General features: G+C 50.7%; 1 protein-coding gene across 26 annotated transcripts in view; it reads left to right on the forward strand.

Moving 5' to 3' along the window:
* The window catches only part of NRXN2 (neurexin 2), a 120,185-nt gene that overhangs the window by 37,162 nt on the left and 61,980 nt on the right, over window positions 1-21,043 (forward strand). For 14 of the 26 annotated variants that reach the window (XM_054525697.2, XM_024255684.3, XM_054525701.2 and 11 more), the window contains 3 exons: window positions 9,005-9,049; window positions 17,487-17,648; window positions 18,402-18,840. In XM_054525697.2, the coding sequence (XP_054381672.1) occupies window positions 9,005-9,049; window positions 17,487-17,648; window positions 18,402-18,840 (646 nt within the window). The remainder of the gene's footprint in view (window positions 1-9,004; window positions 9,050-17,486; window positions 17,649-18,401; window positions 18,841-21,043) is intronic. The other 12 variants (XM_054525702.2, XM_054525699.2, XM_054525698.2 and 9 more) reach the window with 2 other exon arrangements.

Raw genomic sequence — 21,043 nt, forward strand, 5'->3', positions numbered from 1 at the left:
GGGAGGGGTTCCTGTGGAGTGGGCAGGCTTTGGCCTGGTGGAGCAGATGAGGGTGTCCCAACACTAGGGCAGCAAGGCAAAAAGGCAAGCCTGAGTTAATGTGTGGGGGCAGGATGTGTTCTGCCCCTAGCCGAGGCTTTTTTAGGGCAGAGGCAGAGATGGAGCCAGTGAGGTGGTGGCATAGTAGGTAGGTGACAGAGAACAGGAGCAGAGAGGGGGCTTGGCCCTTCATCTCCTCTGGGCAGGACATGCCCTTCTTTTCCTTCTCTTTCTTTCAAAGGAGCCAGGCCCTCCCAGCATCCATGGCTTGCTTTCTGCCTCCCCTTGGCTCCTGGGCAAACCCACGCAGGTACTCAGAGTCCTTCCTGCATTGGCTTCTGCAGACAGGAGCTCCTGTTCCCAGATGCTCCCACTGGACAGGTCCTCTTAGGAGTGGTCCTCTTCACCTTTCCCAAGGCCCAGGATGGCTAGTGCAGGTGAAGCTGTCTCTGGCCAGTCTCTTCCCACTTATCTTCTCTGAACTTCCTGGTTCTAGCGGTGTGGTGGCTAACTTTCCTTGTCTCTCCTCCTGTCATCCTCCTTCTCCTCCCCTTCCTCCCACTGAAAGCTCGTCAGCAGGCTCAGGATCTTGGCTGGCCTCCCACTCTTCTTACCTGTTCTCATTTCATACCATCTATGATGATCTAGTGGGGATACCTCCTCATTAATGCCACTCCTCCTTGCCGGGAGAACGCAGTGACTAATCCTGCTGCTCTTCCTCAGGCCTGCCACTACCTGTTGCAGCCGGGCTCGTACTAAGGTGCCTATTCTTAGTGACCCCTGCGTTATACAGAGTGACATGCTTGGTGGAGTCACTCCTTAATGCAGGCCTCCTCTTCTTGTCAAATCATCCCTTTACCCAATCAGAGGGCTGTCCTCCGTTGTCATTACCAAGCGCATCTGAGTGTGTCATGTGCATTTGTGACAGTTTCAGATGCCACACACATTTTATTGGGGGGTATAGAGGAGTTGCCTCTAGTGCTTCCTGCTCACTTTGCTCTCTCTAGGACCAGCGCTGTCACCTGGTACTGACTTCGGCAAGATGCTCCAAGTTCAGAGTTCCTATCCATGCATCATATGACCAAAAAATACATGGCACATCCATACTGGGAACAGAGGGGGAAAAAAAGACATGGTCCCTGCCCTTCCAGGACTTCAGCTCTTGAGGAGACAGGATGAGTCTGTTAAAAGTGAACAGAGCAAAGCCATGCCAGTGCCAAGTGAGCAGCAGAAACCTTAAACACCCTAGGACTCAAGTGATACCCAAGACGAGGGAGAGGTCTGTGGCTAGGGGAGGTGGGAAAGCCACACAGAGGAGGAGATACTCGGCCTCAGCAGTGCTGAGTGTAGACAGTGACCCTCGGCTGCTTCTTCCTGGGGTTCCCGGAGTCGAGAGTCCAAGCTGGTAACTGATGGAAACCTCTTCCCCTGGATTGTTCTACCAGAAGTCTCAGAGCAGAGAGGCAGGTCATATTGACCCTAAAGCAGGTCCTGAGGTCCACAGAGGGTGTCTGCTTAAAGACTTTGGTTGAGCGCTCTCTTTAAAAAGGGATTCTGGGGGAATTTCTTTTCTTTTCTTTTCTTTTTTTTTTTTGAGACGGAGTCTCGCTCTGTTGCCCAGGCTGGAGTGCAGTGGCGTGATCTCGGCTCACTGCAAGCTCCGCCTCCCGGGTTCACGCCATTCTCCTGCCTCAGCCTCCAGAGTAGCTGGGACTACAGGCACCCGCCACCACGCCCGGCTAATTTTTTTGTATTTTTAGTAGAGACGGGGTTTCACCATGTTAGCCAGGATGGTCTTGATCTCCTGACCTCGTGATCCGCCCGCCTCGGCCTCCCCAAAGTGCTGGGATTACAGGCGTGAGCCACCGCGCCCGGCCGGATTCTGGGGAATTTCTTGATTCCAGTCCACACCCATAAATGTGAAGCGTTGGAGCTGCAGACAAGCAGCCATCTTTTGATCATCATGGCTACTAGGGGAAGGTCAGCCTCAGAGCCATGTCTGGCTCCACTGCCCTCACTCAAGGCCTAGACTGTGGCCAAGTTCATCCTCTCCAGGCCCTGTTTTTCCTGGCCTAAAAGAGTAATTTATTGGATCCTGTGTCCCTCGAGCAGTGTTTCTCAGTCACTCAATCATGTTGTGCTCCCCAGGAGACATTTGGCAACATCTGGAGACATTTTGGGTTGTCAAAACTTGGGGGTGCCACTGTCATCTCGTGGGTAGAGGCCAGGATGATGCTAAACACTCTACAGTTCGCAGGACAGCCCTCATAACAAAGAATTATCTGACCCCAAATGTCAGTAGTGCCGATATGGAGAAGCCCTGCTCAACCAAGTTTTCTTTCTTTCTTTTTTTTTTTTTTTTTTTTAAAGACGGAGTCTCGGTCTGTCGTCCAGGCTGGAGTGCAGTGGCGTGATCTCGGCTCACTCCAACCTCTGTCTCCCAGGTTGTAGTGATTCTCCTGCCTCAGCCTCCCGAGTAGCTGGGATTACAGGTGCCCGCTACCACACCCAGCTAATTTCTGTATTTTTAGTAGAGATGGGGTTTCACCATATTGGCCAGGCTGGTCTCAAACTCCTGACCTCAAATGATCCTCCTGCCTTGGCCTCCCAAAATGCTGGGATTACAGGTGTTAGCCACCACGCCTGGCCTCAATCGAGTTTCTATAGTGTCTGGGTGACATTTTGGGATTGGAACAACACTTACATGATAAGAAGGGTGATGATGGGTGCAGTGGTTTGAATCAATATTCTGTCTTCCCCAGGTTTTGTGGGCCAGGAGCAAGGACAGGGAGAAATGACATCTGTCTTCAGCCTTATAGGATAGAGTGCCAGGATCTGAGAACACTGTGGCTTCCAGGTTATTTTTCTCATTTGATTAGAATGGCCAGGGAGATGGCCTTCTGGGGAGGACCTACCTGAGAACCAGCACTGAGGGGTCTCCATTCCCTTTGCTTCTGCAGCCATGGGAGTGGGTCAAAGGCCAGCTCCAAAGACTGGAAGGAGGCAGAATTTCCCCTTTTCCCTTGGACTTGGTAATTATCCCTGGAATCATCTAGAGGCTCTCAGAACATAGCAGTTAGGACCAGGGGCACCTGATGAGACAGTGTCTCATTCTCTCCTCTCTCTCCTTTCAAATCCAGCCCTCGAGGTCACTGTGACCGGAGGTGTCTCTTGGAGGATCTTGGCAGGAATTATTACCTCTGAGGATTCCCCGAGGTCTATTTTAAATCCTGGGCCCACTCTCCTCCCATACCCAATATGCTTCCCAACTGCCTCCCACCACCATGCAAGCAGTGTGCAAACCCATTTCCTCATTAGCCAGCACCAAATTTGGAAGACAAGCTGGCTATCAAAATATCACATGGTGCTTCCTCCTGCCCAACTTGGATAACTCCTATCCTTGGTGCAGAGGCTTTCAGGAGCTCCTCCAGGTCCCAAAAATGGAGTCCCCAAGGATGCAGTCCTCAAGGATGGAGTCCTTCAAAGATGTGGTCCTCAAGGATGGAGTCCCTCAAAGATGTGGTCCCCAAGGATGGAGTCCCCAAGGATGCAGTCCCCAAGGATGGAGTCTCCTAAGGATGCATTCTCCTAGGGATGGAGTCCCCAAAGATGGAGTCCCCTAAAGATGCAGTCCCCAAGAATAGAGTCTTCCAAGGATGGAGTCCCCAAGAATGGAGTCCCCCAATGATGGAGTCCCCAAGGTTGGAGTCCCCAATAATAGGGGACTGCCCCAGGGGCAGTGTCCTCTAAAGACGCAGTCCTCAAGGATGGAATCTGCCAAGGATGGAGTCCCCAAGGATGAAATACCCAAAGATGGAATCCCCAAGAATGGAGTCCCCAAGGTTGGAGTCCCCCAAGGATGCAGTCCTCAAGGATGGAGTCCACAAGCATGCAGTCTTCAAGGATGGAGTCCACCAAGAGTGTAGCCCCCCAAAGATGGAGTCCCCAAGCATGCAGTCTCCAAGGATGGAGTCATTAAGGGTGGGGAGACCCCTGGGAGTCTTGGAATGCATTCCTTAGGAACGCATTCCCCTAAGGATGGAGTCCCCAGGGGTGGAGTCCATCAGGCAGTTAGATTCCTTTCCTCTCCTTCCTGCCCAGGCCTCTCTCCCTCTCTGGCATGGCGTACAACCTGTCTCAGGGTCTGCTGTGCTGTTCTCCATACTCATCCGTGCCAACTTTCTTAGTTTTTCCCTTTGTTTTCACAGTTCTCCTACAGACACCACTTATTTGCCCTCCTTTCTGCCTGATGAAATCCTAGATCTGAGGTTTGAGTCAGAAAGACCAGGTTCAAATCCCAGCTCTGCCAATAGTTTGAGTGCCTTTAGGCAAGTTATACAACTTCTGTGAGCTTCAGCTCCTCATCAGCAAAGTGAGAATGAGTCTTTTGATGACTAACTGGGGTATTGCCTTAAAACACTCAACACAGTGCCTGGCACGAATTAGTTGTATTTTTTTCAATCCTTCAGGCCCAGCTTAAATGCCACCATTTTCAAAAAGCCTTCCTTGATCCCTTCCTCCAGCCAGCCTTCCTTCTTTGCTATGTTCTTTGAGCCCTTGGAAACATGTATTTGAGCCCTCTCATCACATTCTGCCTGTGTTGTCAATATTTGTATTCATTCCTTATCTGTACTTCTAGGTGGTAAGCAAATTGGTTGCTTAATACCTGCAACTATTGAGTGTTTGTAGTTGTTTTCCTAGTAGTTTTTTTCTGATCCATTTGGTCTCTTTCTTGAAGGCAACTGGTAGGGTTTTGGACACGAGGACCCATGTCCAAAAGTAGCAGATCTAACTACTTCATGTGAGCACTGAACTACTTCTTGTGCTCTTGGAAAAAAACCCTCCAATTCACAATTCACTTTTTTTTTCCTTTTTTTTTTTTTTTTTTGGAGATAGAGTCTCACTTTGTCTCTCAGGTTGGAGTGCAGTGGCGCGGTCTCGGCTCACTGCAATCTCTGCCTCCCAGGTTCAAGTGGTTCTCCTGCCTCAGCCTCCTGAGTAGCTGGGATTACAGGTTCCTGCCACCATGCCTGGCTAATTTTTGTATTTTTAGTAGAGATGGGGTTTCACCATGTTGGCCAGGCTGGTCTTGAACTGTTGACCTCAAGTGATCCGCCTACCTCAGCCTTCCAAAGTGCTGGGATTACAGGCGTGAGCCACTGTGCCTGAGCCTAATTCACTTTACAAGACCAGAAGAACACCTCTCCTGGTCCTTCCTCTAAATTTCCTTAGGACTTTATCTTTCTGTCACAGCGTTTCTCAGATTGCACTGTAACGTCTCTCCCCACTAGCCCCTGGCCTCAAGGATCTCATTTCTCTTTACTATCTCACCTAATTTTTATGACAACTCTGTGAGGTGGAGATATTATTCCCATTTTACTGATGAGAAAAACAAGACGCAGAAGGTTAAAGAACTTGCTCAAGGTTATCCAGTTAGGAAGTGGTAGAGTTGGAAGTCTGCCTTTGAAACCACTCTGTTCCTCTGCCTCCAAGTGAGGGCCTGGGTTGTTGTCATTGGTGCAAAATGCAAAGGAGGCTGGGGTTTGTCCTGTGCTTCTGTCATTCTTGGATGTTCTCAAATTTTGAAGCCATTTCAATGTTCTGCTTGTATCTCTGAAAAATGGGTCCCTCTTATGGGCAAGTGGAGTGGGTTCCTCTTCTCTTTGTCCTGAGCTTCTCTTACTCAAGCTCCACGGGTTGTCTTCACCCCAGATTTTTATGATTTGTGTAAATATTCCCTCTCTTGGCTTTCTTGAGCAGGGCTGGAACTACACTCATATTTCATGGTGGAGATGGGGTATAGTTTTGTCCCGAGGCTCTCCTTTCTGCCTGGTGAATTCCTAGAGCTGGTGTTTGAGTCAGAAGGACTTGGTAAAAATGACCACGTGATATGATGCGTTTCTTCTTCCCTCTGTGACTCTGATGCCCTTCTCATTCATTATGTGTTGTCATGCTTGTGTTCCCAGGCTCCAGGAGCTCTCTAGCTCTTTCTATGAGTGGGATAAAGCCTTTGTTGCTCATCTGTTAGTCTGAAGCCTCAGCTCTCCGGATCCTGGCCATAGGGAAGGCGTGGGCTGCTGTGTACCCCTTCCCTGTGCTGTGTCCCAGGCCACCAGGAATGGGTTCCAGTGGAAGCTGCATTCTAGTATTTCACAACAATTGCCCCCATAAGCATGATCTCCACTGGACTGGGTCTGGATCCTTAATCCCTAGGTCTAGAGGGGCCCCATCTCATCTACTCCAACCCTGATATTTTTAAGAGGAAGCCTGGATCTCTCGTCAAATTAGTGGAAGGCCCAAGGGTTAGAACTCCCATCTGTTTCTTCTCAATCCTGATTCTTTTTTTTTTTTTTTTTTGAGACAGAGTCTCGCTCTGTCACCCAGGCTGGAGTGCAGTGGCACAATCTTGGCTCACTGCAAGCTCTGCCTCCCGGGTTCACGCCATTCTCCTGCCTCAGTCTCCCAAGTAGCTGGGACTACAGGCGCCCGCCACCACGCCTGGCTAATGTTTTGTATTTTTAGTAGAGATGGGGTTTCACCGTGTTAGCCAGGATGGTCTCAGTCTCCTGACCTCATGATCTGCCTGCCTCGGCCTCCCAAAGTGCTGGGATTACAGGCGTGACCCACCGCGCCTGGCTCTCAATCCTGATTCTTAATTTGCTGTTCTACTTGTTAAAAATGGAATCTTCTTCATAAAGTTGAAAACTTTTGAATCTTATTTTATTCTCCATAACCAGTTCTAACTCAAAGAGTAGTAATTGGATTTTTACCTCCAATGCCTTTTTCTTCCTGCCTTGTTCGACTAGTGCAGTGATACCAGACAACACTTACCTTTCTGGGCCTGGTTGTTTAGCTGCCCTGAAGCTAATTGTTCCTTGTTCTGACTAGTTGGCCTCTTCATTTCATGACAGTCCTACCAGCCGCCAGTACTAATCCTCTTACCACACGCTATCCCCTGGCTCCCATCACTGCACCTGCAATTAGACTCTTCTCTTGCTATGTAAACTGCTTCTGCATCACTAATAATTAATATTGGTTATTCAGCACTTCTTCTGGCTGCTAAATATTGAATTCTGTTATTTTTAATTATATGAGGCCCTTATTCATCATCTTACTGAATTAGTCCTGTGCCCACTGGTTATAACAACTCTCTAACTAATGGATCTGTCCCTAGAATACCTCTCCTTCTCACAATCACACTCTCAGGGGTGCAGTTTAGTATTTAACAGGCATCAAGCAATAATGTCCCTCCATCTCTAATACTCTTAATTAAAGCTGCCTCAGTGCCTCTGACATGTCCTCCCCAAAGACAGGGGTAATTTGGAAGGTGGTTGTTGCTGCTGTCTGTGGCAATGAGAAGAGAAAATGAACTTAGAACCACATGAGAGTGGGGACACTAGAGATTGGAGTAGACACATTGGGCTTATAGCTTAGGGAAAAGTCAGGGATTTTAGAGGTTCCTTTTTATGGGTGTAGGGGAGTGAATTTCTGGTGCTGGCTGTGGGGAGTGGAGACTCAGGGGTTTATGGGTGTACATGAAAGGAGGCTGTGCTGCTGGGATGGCCTTACCAATTCTAGAGACTGGTAGGGGTGGTGGTGGTGGGCACTTGATTCTGGGAGGGACAGCAGCCCAGAGTGTAAGAGAATGGGGTTGGGGTGATTGAAGAGCCTGGAGAAAGGCTCTTTCAGAACTTTGGAGAAAGTTCTGAAAAGTCAAGGTGGACACGTGGGAGGAGTCAGCTATGGGTGGGAGATGGGGAGGAGAGGGAGGAGGGTCTGGAATAATTTGATATAATGTGTGAGCCATCTGCCAGTCCGTGGAGGGCAACATTTCCTTTTCCCTGTTCTGGTGGCGACTCACTCTCTCTTCCTTTCTTAAGGATGAGAAGAAAAAAAACCAAAAACAAAAACAGAGGAGCTGCCCCTCTCCTCAGTGACTCCCTGGATCGATTTGCATATTCTCCATCCCCAGGAAAAGCAGGCATCCATGGCCCCTCCTATGCTCCTTGGGAACCCCTTCCTTTTGCCTCCAAATGAAATTGCCTCTCATTCTTGCCAGTCCTTTGATTCTCTAGGGGTTATGCCCACTCTTCTCCCAGCCTGATAGCCAGCTGGCCCATCACCAACTGGTTAATCCATTAACCTGGCATGGCCACTGGTCAGTCAGTTGGCCAGCACCAACTTGCTCTTTAGCCAGTTCTCTGGAAAGCCATCTGGTTGATCAGTTAGCCAACAAACCCATAAGTCCATGGCTCCAACCAATAGCCCATCCCTCCTCACAGCCCTTGTTCCCTCCCTTCCTTCCCCTCAACTCTCTAACATTTCAGCTGATAGGACTTACTAATACTGCATAATTGGGTCTGCTTCTTAATCCCCTGCCTTCCCTCTCTCACCCTCTGTTGGAAAACCCCGTTGCCGACTCTGTGTGTGTTACTAACACGCTTATAACCCAGGGGACCAAGGGATGGGCAGGGACAGGTGGGGCAAGGTATGAGTGAAAAACCGAACTAACCTTTCTGTCTCATCTGCGGAATGTCGGCCATCTTTAAGTCTTTGGTTTCTTGGTCCAGTTCTTTTGTTGTTTTCTTCTCTACTAACCAAGGTCTCTAACTGTTCCCCTTCTCTGCAGACAGCTCTTCTTCGGGGAGGGGATGGGGGGAAGAGGAATCCAGAGGAGGGGCGGGGTAGGGATGGGGAGAAGAAGGGACTTAATTTTTGTGTGTGTTTTATTTCTCCTCCCCCCATTATAATTTAATTTTCTTTAAACAAATACTTTCGCTGAACCTAAGGTGGGAGGGTTGGAACAAACAACCAAATATATATGGATATATATTTTTTCCTCCTTCCTTGAGTTTCACAGTTGGTCATTTTATTTTTCTTTTCTTTTCGTTCTGTTCTTTTGTTGTTGTGTTTGTTGTTGTTTTTTGACACCCCCCCCCCCCATCCCCCCATATCTCCGGTGAAGCACGCAGGGATTGGACACGCTATGGTAAACAAACTGCATTATCTGGTAGATATCACTCTAATTGTCTTACCGTTTGGTTTGCCGTGGGTTTTTTTAACTGTTCGATTCTCCCTCTTTTGTTTCTTCTCCCTGTTTGGTTTTTTGGTTGTTTTGCTCTTCCAATTGTTTTTTGCGTCCTGGACAATCTTTAGATTTTGCTTCTCTTTTAGTTTCCCTCTTTCCCTTTTCTTTCTTTTTTGGTCCAAACTGAAATACAAAAGACAAATGGAAATTGAGGAATTTGGCTTGTCCCTGCTGTAATCCCTAACTCCTGAATTCAGATTCCTGGCCAGAGAGACCTGGGGGCAGGCCCCATGTTCATCGGCTCTGGTTAGACCAGCCCCGATGCCAGGCTGCTTATTTCTATTGCTTTATTTTGTTCTTTTCCCTCCCCTCCCTTGTTTTTTCTCTTTGATTTAGTTTCTTGGTCTCCTGAAAATCCATGGAAAACACCATCCCATGACATGCTATGCTCTGCTCACTGTCAGCTCCCTGGACAGGGCCCCTCAAGTTTGAGGAGGGGTCTGGGGGTGAGACCTCCAGTGGCAGCCAGCGGGGTGGGTTCCCAGGGGTGGGGGGCATGGCCTTGGGAGATGCGGAGCTGCCTGAGATCAGTCCAGACCTCATGCAAATCATCAGTTCATAGCAGTTTGGGGGCTGCCCCATGCTGGCTGCTCTGGGAAAGGTGCCATCCCCTCCCTCACTTCTCAGCCTTGAGGGTTCCTGGTTCCATGTCCCCCACATTTTGCATGGCATGAATGGTCTTTTCCCCTGACCAGGGATAGCGTCCAGTTCCCCCAACTGCTCCGCTGCTCTGACTAACACTGTGTTTCACACTGTCTTCCTTCCCCTCACCCCCTGCCCTCTCTGCCCGCTGCCTGCCCCGCATGGCCTCTGACAGGGGCTGGTTTCCTTCCCTGTTGAGGGGAGTGAGAGGAGGAGGCCTGCAGGGGTGGGAAGGGGCAGCATTGGTTGTCCTTGTCACCGAGCTCCTCTGTTTGGGTTGGGCTCAGTCCCGGTGAGTGTTGGTGTGGGTGTCTGTGTAAATGCAGCTGGTGTGTGTTGGTGTGTGGGTGTGACTGTGTGTAAATGTTGGCGTGACATTTCAGGGTGTTAGTGGGAAGCCGTACCATGTGTGTGCGAGGCTCTGCTGGTGACTGTCCACGTGTGAGCTGGTGTGAGCTGGGGGCTGCGTGACTATGTGGGTTTTTGAGCCTGGTGAGGACTCTGTGTGGAGGTGGACTGTGGAGACTGGCCCTTCAGTTGCAGTGCCATGGCAGGCAGGAACAGGGAAGGAGCTGGGGCTAGCTCTTTGCTCCTTGCCTTGCCTCAGAGTGTGTACGCGCAGGCCCTGCTGCGTGTGATCCCCTGGGATTCCCTCGTGCCTGCCCAGTCCTGGCTCTGCAGCAGCAGCCGGTTAGTCATCGCCTATTAATAATGCAGAGTGATTGAACACCAGGCTGGGGACCCTGCAGATGGACGTGTCTGCTCCCGTGGGGCCGGCGCTGCTTGGGGCAGCTGCCTGGCCTGCCCAGCCTCCCAGGTTTGTATGGCTGGCTGATGAGGAGGGAAGCGTGACAGTTGGGGCTCCCAATCTGAGTGTCTCTCCCACTTCCCTAGGAGGCTCTACCTCTGAGGCTACATTTGGCTTTTCCTGACACTTTTGCAGGTCCATGTTTTCCTGCACCCATATAGACTAGTGCCCATGGCCAAAGCCATTCCAGCCCTACCCAATTTAAGACTTCAGGTGGCCACTCCCAGTAGTCTTGGTGTTCCAGTGGGGCATACAGTGCCAGATTTCTTGTTCCTCCAGCTGCTGCTTCTAGGAGTTAGCTGCTACCTGCCCAGCTCAGGCCAAGCCATTGAGTACCTGTCAGGAGCTGGCCAATTGGAACTTTCTTTACGGTGCTTCATTAGATAACCAACCTGTGACTTTAGGGACAGAAGGGAGGCAAGATCAAGCCATGTGGTACACCCCAAGCCTCTGGGGAATACCATCCTAGAATTAGGACCCAGCAGACTTTCCATCTAGCCTCAATTTGGTTAAAAATTGACCACATGGGCTGAGTCTACTAAAGCTCAGTTCCCTTATCTACCAAATGGGCTAATAGTGGTAATATACCTGCATTGCCTACTACATGGGGTCAGTGTGAAGATCAAGTAGAGTAATAGAAGTGAAAACATTTGTACCCTGTAAAGGAAATTGTAATGTTGCTAAGCTTTATAAAATGTTAACTGGTTATCTCAGTGTTTCCAGGGCAGGGATGTTTTGTAAAGAAATGGTTCTCTTCCATAGCAAACCCTGGAGAATACAGCATCTCTGGCTCACTGGAGATCCTATTACCATCTCTTCTTAAGAATCAGTCCCAAAATAACTGTATGAAACCCTAGAATGCTTCAGGAATTGGGCTGGAGAAGAGGAAGAAAGATGAATGACTTGATTAAATTGGTTAAGAAGCAACAACCAGCTAGGCACCTGTAATCCCAGCTACTTGAGGCTGAGGTGGTTAAGCTGGTTAAGAAGCAAACAACCTGCTGGGCTCATGCCTGTAATCCCAGCACTTTGGGAGGCTGAGGCGGGTGAATCACCTGAGTCCAGGAGTTCAAGGCCAGTCTGGCCAACATGGTGAAACCCTGTCTCTACTAAAAATACAAAAAAATAGCTGGGTGTGATGGTGGCCATCTGTAATCCCAGCTACTCGGGAGGCTAAGGCAGGAGAATTGCTTGAACCTGGGAAGCGGAGGTTGCAGTGAGCCGAGATTACGCCTCTGCACTCCAGCCTGGGCAACAAGAGTGAAACTCCATCTCCAAACAAAACAAAACAAACAAAAAAAAAAAAAAAGGAAGAAGCCAACAACCAGCTATGCACCAGTAATTTCAGCTACTCAAGGCTGAGATGGGAAGATTGCATGAGCCCAGCAGTTCAAGACTAGCCTGGGTGACATAGCAAGACCTCCCCACCACCTGCTCTTTTTTTTTTTTTGGAGACAGAGCCTCACTCTGTTGCCTAGGCTGGAGTGAAGTGGCGCGATCTCGGCTCACTGCAACCTCTGCCTCCAAGGTTAAAGCAATTCTCATGCCTCAGCCTCCTGAGTAGCTTAGACTACAGGTGCATGTCACCACTCCTGGCTAATTTTTTGTATTTTAGTAGAGACAGGGTTTCACCATGTTGCCCAGGCTGGTCTCGAACTGCTGAGCTCAGGCATTCCACCCACCTTGGCTTCCCAAAGTGTTAGGATTACAGGCATGAGCCACTGTGCCCCGGCAAGGCACCATCTCTAAAACAAACAAACAAACAAAGACCCTATCTCTAAAACACACACACACACACACACACACACACACACACACACACAAAACAAAAAGAAGTAAACAATACTGTCTTGTTTCAGTCCTGGAAAGGAAAGTATCTGCTAAATTCTGAGTCTCTAAAGTCTGCACTTTCCTGCATGAGCAATACTGACTGATAAACAGATCTGGTTGCCTTTTGGTGTCCTCATAGACCTTCATAAACCTGTACTAGGAATCAGCTCTTTCAGGCCAAGACCAGAGTCAGAGGCCTTGTAACAGGGTTCAATGTGTTCTGATTCCCAAGGCATCCCCCAGACAGGTTTTGGTTAGTTTCCAATTTATTTTTACTAACTCATTTATATGGACTATTTTCATGTTGTATGAGCACTTCTTCTTGGGGGAGAGGGTGGATATAAAGCAAAAAGGCCAACCTTGAGAAGGTTGACAAGTTCAGATTAGGTGTGATCAGACCGATGGAGTTTGCTTGTACAAATAATGATAGTTCTTTGTACACACACTGGGACTCTTTGAATAGCTTTCCCCTTTTGAATATCATTTAAACTTGATGAATGCCTGGATTGCAAGTAGCAGGCAGAGATTGTTTCCAGTTAACAGATGGGGAAAGCTGAAGCCCAGAGAAAGCACCTTGCCTAGGGTCACATAGCCAGATACGGAGGAGATTCACTTCAGTTTTCTCATTTGGTGCTCAGAGTAAGCCTGGAAGAAATGGGAGCGACAGTTGTTAAACTCCTGTCACAGATGAGAGTCAGAGGTAAAATGGAATTGTTCTGGAAAAGGATAAAGGCTGAATGAGAGCCCAGGATTTCTGACCTGACATCTTTCCTCTCTATTCCCAAACTATCAAATCCAGACCTCAGGATTCATGACAGGGCTGTGCCTGCTGGTTCAGTCCATCTTCATTGTGTGTCTTTCCAACCCGAGTCTCTGGTTAGCTTCTGCCCTCTCATTGAACAGGTAGCTAACCCAAACCCTTAGCAGAACTTGCAGTACCTTACTCAGCCTGGAGACCCTTGCTTCCTCTTTGTCTTTGTCCCTTATTTCCACCCACTCAATCCTAAGGGGATGCCGGGAACTTTCCCCTAGACTAGTTGCTCTTAACCACCTTTGGCTCATGGATACCTTTGAGAATTTGATGACAGCAATGGACTCTCACAGGAAAAAAACCCACGGAGGCAGTTTTGCACACAATATCAAGGGGCTTGGAATCTCCCAAGCTCAGCCAGCTTGCCCACAAGTTAAAAATACCCGCCCTCCGTCTTGTTCTCCCCAGATTAAGTCCCCCTCCCAAGGAGGTCAGTGACCCTGTGATCATCACAGGCAACTGAGAAAGGCTCCAGAAGGTGGCAGAAGGATACTTCCCCTCTTCCTCAGCCTTTCTTCCTAAGGCATGTGGGCATGGAGTGCCCACCAATGTGGAGTTATTTATGGCCAGGACCTAGTTTCATATCCTGCACAGCCTGCCACAGGGGAGGTGCATGGAGCAGAAAGAGAGGTGGGGTCAGCAGGGAGGGCTGAGAGCCCACCCAAGTCACAGGCTGCCCCTTGTGGCCACCTCCAGCCAGCCTCTCTGCTCCTGGGGAGCACAGTGGGGGCTGGGCAGTGGGCTCCTGCTGCCTCTGCACCCTCTCTCTTCTCCTCTGGCTGGACACAACTCTTCCAGGGCAGAAGCTCTGGCTCATTCCCCTTGGCCAGCTCAGTACCCACTCGGCCTGCTTGTCTGTGTTGAGTGGGTTGGCATGGTTGGGTGCAGACACTCTGCTGTGTCTCAGTGATGCTCTTTGGAAGGAGACAGCTGGAAGGTCCCACTGCCCTGGGTAGGATGTGGTATGTACACAGGTGTGTCTCGGGGTTGGTGATCGGTGGCGAATGGGTGGTGAAATGAGTGTTGGGTCGCCTGCTGATGAGGAAGGTAGAGTCAAATGTCTTTTCTCTTTATTTTTCAACCCATAAGTGTCTCTGTCCTAGTGGTCACTCCTCTCTCTTCCCCCCATCATCGGAAGGAACCTCTCCCTACCTGCACCCCACAGCTCTGTCGCCTTCATCTCTGCTCCTCCCAATGCCCATGCCCGGCACGCCTTCTTACCTGGCTGCCTTTCTCTGGCCTGTCCTGCTGGGTCTAGCCCTCACTCTGCTCCTCTAACCTGCATGTGTCCAGCTGCAGTGGCTGTTCTGTGTCGCATGGCCCCCTCCCTTCCCTCCTCCCCCACCGGCCCCACCCCTTCCAGAAGATGCGTGGCGGGGGGGTTGGGGGGCAGGGGCATCATGAACCCCTGGGGTGGAGGGGGACCGGGGGAATTATTCCCCTGTTTCCTGCTTTTACTAACGAACCTGCCATTTTTGTGTCTGGAGTTTGATTTGTCTGAGGGAACAGTCGGGTTTTACTAATCTAAGTCATCTCCCTCCTTGCCTTCCCCAGAGACTTTCCTCCATTCCCTCTACCCTTGGCTTCCTTTCTGCCCAGAACCCGTCCCCACTTTCTCCCTCTACTCCCCATCTCTGGCTGATCCCTTTCCTCAGGGCACTTCCTTATGTTGTCCTTCCTCCTGCTACTCCATCCCTGGGTCATAAGAGGGTGATTAAGGCAGCCCTTTCCTGGTAGGGAGCACATGATCTGCAAAAAGCCCAAGGGGGTAAGGTGAGATTGTGCCCAGTCAGGAGGGAAACTGAGGAAGGTGTTTCCTCTTCTCTACCCCACACTGTCACCTCTTCTAAGTCTGAGAGGGCAAAGGGAGGGTGACTTTGGCAAATGGAGTGGGATAGAGAGAGCCCATAGGGTGAGGGAGATGGCCAGTGGCTGGTGCCCTGGCTTCTGAGGCCAGTGAGGGAAGACACAGCTGAGGGGCTCAGGTGGGCTGAAGGCCAAAAGAGGAGATTCTCTTCCTGGGGAGCTTTGGGACCAGAAGAGCCCTTTCCCTGCACTGAAGCAGAAGTGCACTTGAGTTTCTGTCACCAAAGTCACAGGCTCCGTAGGTATTAGGTTCATAGATGGGGATGCAGGCAGTGTGGCCCTGGGTCATAAGGCGATCTTTAATGACTGTGTGCTGTATCCCCTGGATTATGTTCAGATTAGTGGGGTTACAGGGACATGTCAGGCTGGTGCCTGCCCCTCAGGAGCTGACCAGTTGGGGTGACCAGACTTAGGCACAGGAAGTAATCAGTAGCCCAGTTCCTGGTCTCTCAGTGCAGCATCAGGCAGAGTGGAGGTGAAGGGCTGGATGGAGCTGAATTTGCCCCAGGGAGGCCCGTTCAGCCTATTACCCACTCCCTGTCTTATCCCTGACCTTTCATCCCGGTTCCTTCTTCCCTTTCTCCAGCCCTTCTCTGCCAGGTCTAATCTCGTTTGCATGTTTTTGTGACTAATACTTTGACCCTTCCCTTTTCTACCCAGACCCCTACTTCCCAGCCTTAGGGTGGGGTGGAGGGAAGAAGAAATAAACGATAATGACCAGCCCTCCCCTCAAATAAGACTCAAAAGCTTTCAGACTGCCCCTTTCCACAAAGACACCCCCTTACCTTCTGCTCTTGAACCTAGTTACCCCAGCACAAGGTTTGATGGTTCCCAGGAGGTGGAGAGTGGGGCTCAGCTCTACCCTATTCACTGTGAGGCTCCAGCCGAGCACAAGGGGGACTTGGGGTCCTGGGAGGGCAGGAAGCTCCCTTACCCCAGTTCTGCTCATGTCCCTTTGGAGTTCCTCCCCCTCACCCACTGAGACAATGGACCTCTGGAGACCAGTCGCTGGAAGATGGCTAGTGGCATGTGCATATAGACTGGTGTGGGTGAGGAGGGCATAGGATGTGACTAGAAGGCCCCAATCTCTAGACTGTTCCTGAAAGAGAAATGGGGTGAGCTGTGGCCTGTGGAAGCACAGTGTTGGGCTAACCCTGCGCCAGCTTCCCATTGACCCTGCAGAGCTCTGCCTTCTTTCCCAGCTGACCCTTCCAAACCACTGCCTTCCTAGAGTAGGGGCTCATGGTCTCATAGCCCTTGGCCCTTCTCCCACAACCTTTCTGGGTGTCTTGAACCTTGTGGGCTGCTTGTAGAGTTAGATTTTTTGGAGACTAGGTGGCCATTTGCCTAGGGAGACTGGGAGAGTTGGAGAGTTCCCTGTCCTTGTCATGCCCCACCCCACCTAAGATTACTTCTGCATTCTCCAGGCCACCACTGAGCCCCCCTGCCTCCTGGAACACCAAGTACGCTCCCATTCCTGCTCATCCTGCTTTCTTACTGAACTTTCAGCCCAGGGGCAAGGTATTCATGAAGTTAGCCCTGTCCTCCTCTGTTCCCTAAGCTGGCCCTGACTCCCTGGAGTAACTCTGGTGGTGTCAGTAGACAAGGCAATTAGATAGGAAGAAGGAAGAATGGGTTGATGTAGCTAAAGGGCTCCCCTCTCCTTTGGAGGCAAGAGAGTGACCTGAATATAAGGAGACCTGAGGATCGAAGAGACAGACTCAGGAAAGGGCTAGAAGTGCAAACCTGGAGATTGGGCAGCAGGAATGGAAATCAGCCCCGATAGGCAACCCCAGAAAGTTTCAAGACTTCCCAGGAATATTTGAGTTCCTGGTCCTCACACTGCTATCTTCCATCTCCCTACTGGGTCCAGACTGAAAGATTTTCCAGCACCCAGCAGAGAGGGCTGCAGGTGAGTCTAAGCCACCAAGGTCTGGGGAACACCATTCTCTGGCACACTTTTGAAAGAAGTTCTGGAGTCACGTGTGTGTCCAGAGAGTACCTTCAGGAGAAGAAAAGTGAGGATGCCATTTGCACCCATACTGTGCCCCAGAATGGGGGATCCGTCCTGGAGCCCCCATTCCTGTTCAGAGTGCCTTCAAGGAACTACTTCTTGGGAGACCTCATGGGGAGCTCTCCAAGTACCCTTCAGGCTCCTGCCTGCTGAGTTGGGGGCCAGAGCGCAGGTCTTAGCCCACCCTGAAACCATCAAATCTTGTGCTGCCTCCTTTTCCTCATTTCCTCTCTTCCCCCACTGTTCCTCCTCCAAGACAAGCAGACATAAAAATGGGGGTCCCCCTCCCCTGCTGCCCTCTGGCCCCTCCTTTGCCTAGCCGTAGCTCTTCCTAGGGATTTGATGTTGGTTGTCTCCTGTCTTTCTCCCTCCCTCCTGGGCTGGGCAGGTGACTATCTCGGTGGACGGGATCCTGACCACCACAGGCTACACGCAGGAGGATTACACCATGCTGGGCTCTGATGACTTCTTCTACATTGGGGGCAGCCCCAACACAGCTGACCTGCCGGGCTCGCCCGTCAGCAACAACTTCATGGGCTGCCTCAAGGACGTGAGTAGGGCTAGGGAGGGGCTGCAGGCCGTTCAGGAGCTCTTTGTCTCCTGTCTTCAGTGTGACTTAGTCTGACCTGGCTAGGTGTCTGGGTCATCTGTTCCTTCCAAGTCCATGGTGGGAGACACCCCCTCTTTAAAACCTAAGGCCCACTGACTCCATCAAGAGGCTTCTCCCCTTTGATTTCCTTGAGCCTTGGAAACCCCTATGCTCATAGAGGACCCTCAAAGGCAGCTGTGGTGCAGAGGAAAGAATGCTGGGTGTGAAGACTAAAGACCTTTGCTTGAGTCCCAGCTCTTCCACTCATTGGTTCTGTGACTGTGGTCAAGTCACTTGACTGTTGCTGAGTTTCCTCCTCTATGGATGGGTAGTCAGTGCCTACTTCATAAGGTCGTGAGGGGCACATGAGAGTGTAAGTGAACATACTTCATCAAGTAGAAAACAGCTACCACACGTCAGTGGCCTTGTCATTATTATGAACTGCAATTTAGTGGGCACTGAGAGCCCACAGGGCAAGCCACCATGCTCCTGCTGGGCCAGAAGATAGGACAGAGGACGGGCAAGGGAGGTGCTTGTTCACAGCCTCTGTGCCTGAAGCTCTAGAACAGAGGCCTAAGCAGAGTGGTCTGGTGGAACTGAGCAGGGGCTACAGGGGTGGGTGGCTGGGTCCCCTGGTGCTCACTGCTGGGTGGGAGTGGCCAGGCCCTAAGCTGCTTTCGGATTCTTTATCCCTGACCCCACCCCTCCCTGCAGGTGGTCTATAAGAACAATGACTTCAAATTGGAACTATCCCGCCTGGCAAAGGAAGGGGACCCCAAGATGAAGCTGCAGGGGGACTTGTCATTCCGCTGTGAGGATGTGGCTGCCCTGGACCCCGTGACCTTTGAGAGTCCCGAGGCCTTTGTGGCGCTGCCCCGCTGGAGCGCTAAGCGCACTGGCTCCATCTCCCTAGACTTCCGCACCACCGAGCCCAATGGGCTGCTGCTCTTCAGCCAGGGCCGGCGGGCTGGGGGTGGAGCTGGCAGCCACAGCTCTGCTCAGCGGGCCGACTACTTTGCCATGGAGCTGTTGGACGGCCACCTCTATCTTCTGCTGGACATGGGATCTGGGGGCATCAAGCTGCGGGCATCCAGCCGCAAGGTCAATGACGGCGAGTGGTGTCACGTGGACTTCCAGAGGGACGGGCGAAAAGGTCAGGAGACCTCTGGACCCTTCCCCTTCCATGGGCCACCCCTTTCCGTCTGCCCTGACATCCTCTCTGTCTCTCTTCAGCGGGTCTCTTCTACACCATTTCCTATATTCTTCCCTGCCACTTCTCCTCCACCCCTCCTCACATCTTCCCAATTGTCCTTTCTGTCATCGGACATTGGCAGAAAGAGCACAGCATTTGGCATCAGTCAGACCTGGATTACACCTCAGCTCCCCTACTTGCTGCATGTGAGACTCTGTTTCCTTATCTGTAGAAGGAATAATCCCACAAGGGCCATCAAGAGGAGAAAATAAGAGCACATCTGTGGAAGCATTAGCACAGTGGCCAACATAGAGTAGATACCCCATTCTCCTTTAAGAATATATCTTCCGGCTGGGTGCGATGCCTCACGCCTGTAATCCCAGCACTTTGGGAGGCCGAGGTGGGCAGATCACGATGTCAGGAGATCAAGACCATCCTGGCTAACACGGCGAAACCCCATCTCTACTAAAAATACAAAAAATTAGCCGGGTGTGGTGGCGGGCACCTGTAGTCCCAGCTACTTAGAAGGCTGAGGCAGGAGAATGGCGTGAACCTGGGAGGTGGAGCTTGCAGTGAGCCTAGATCGTGCCACTTCACTCCAGCTTGAGTGACAGAGCGAGACTCTGTCTCAAAGAAAAAAGAATATATCTTCCCAGCCATGTCTCCCTTCTGTCTAGAGCCATTCAACTTAAAAAAAAAATTAACTCACTAGGCCAGGCGCTGTGGCTCACGCCTGTAATTCCAGCACTTTGGGAGGCTGAGGTGGGTGGATCATTTGAGGTCAGGAGTTTGAGACCAGCCTGGCCAACATGGTGAAACCCTGTCTCTACTAAAAATACAAAAATTAGCCGGGCATGGTGGTGCACTCCTGTAGTCCCAGCTAATTGGGAGGCTGAGGTAGGAGAATCGCTTGAACCCGGGAGGCGAAGGTTGCAGTGAGCTGAGATCCTGCCATTGCACTCCAGCCTGGGCGACAGAGGAAGACTGTCAAAAAAAAAAAAAAAAAAAAAAAAAATTAACTCACTCAACAGTTACTGAGTACCCACTGTGTGCCAGATGGTGTCCAAGGTTCTGTAGATATGGACAGCAGGGAAACTAAAGAGACGATCTTGGCTGTCACAGAACCCCTGTTCTGGTGTGGGGTGGGAGAGCATGGAGTGAAAAAGACAGTAAACAGCCCCACACCCCCACCTAGCAGTGAGGGCTCTAGAACAATAAAGTGTCAGGGCAGAGAGTCCTGGGGTCAGGCAGATGCCTGTTCTTGAATCTTCTGTTGCTTTTAGCCACTCTCTTCTTTACCCTTCATTTCAGTCTTTTGCATCCTCTTCTTGTTTTCTGTCTGCTAATTCTCTCTCCTTTACTCTTCTCCATCTTGTTGAACATGAGAGAATTATCCAAGAAAGGGAAATTGATATAAATGAGAACTGACACATTATCCAATTTAAGCACTTATCAACGTCAGCTAAATTTTTGTGCTCCTCCGCCTGTCACTGAGCTGGGCCTGTGAGTTTGGGTGGAGTGACCATTCCTCCCCATGCAGGAAGGAGGGGCCCCTGTGGCTCCGAGAGAGCGACAGCTTCTAATGGGCTTGCTATTTCTTTAGCTTCCGTCCTCGAAGTGTTGCCTCCCCTGGGCTTTACATTAAATGGTTTCATCCCTGGGGTGTGTCTCAGGACAGCACCAGGAATTCTTCCCAGAGCCCTCTGCCCCACAGGGTTTCCACCAGGTGGTCAGTAACACTCTAGGTTGGACGTCTGCCCAAGCCTTGCAGGGCACTGCAGGGCTTCCACTTCTTTGTGCTTTCAGGAAGTGCTCCTGTTAGCTCACACCAATCTCTGGAGCCAGAGTCTGGACCAGGTCTGACCAGTCCTTGGATTCCTGTCTTGACCAATTCTGGACATTTCTGACGACCCATTTCTTTCTTTTTTTTTTTTTTTTTTGAGATGGACTCTCGCTCTGTTGCCAGGCTGGAGTGCAGTGGCACGATCTCGGCTCACTGCAACCTTTGCCTCCCGGGTTCAAGCAATTCTGCCTCAGCCTCCTGAGTAGCTGGGACTACAGGCGAGTGCCACCACGCCCAGCTAAGTTTTGTACTTTTAGTAGAGATGGGGTTTTACCATGTTGGCCAGAATGGCCTCGAACTCTTGACCTCGTGATCCGCCCG

The sequence above is a fragment of the Pongo abelii genome, chromosome 9 (assembly GCF_028885655.2).
Source record: "Pongo abelii isolate AG06213 chromosome 9, NHGRI_mPonAbe1-v2.0_pri, whole genome shotgun sequence".
Classification (NCBI taxonomy): Eukaryota; Metazoa; Chordata; class Mammalia; order Primates; family Hominidae; genus Pongo; species Pongo abelii.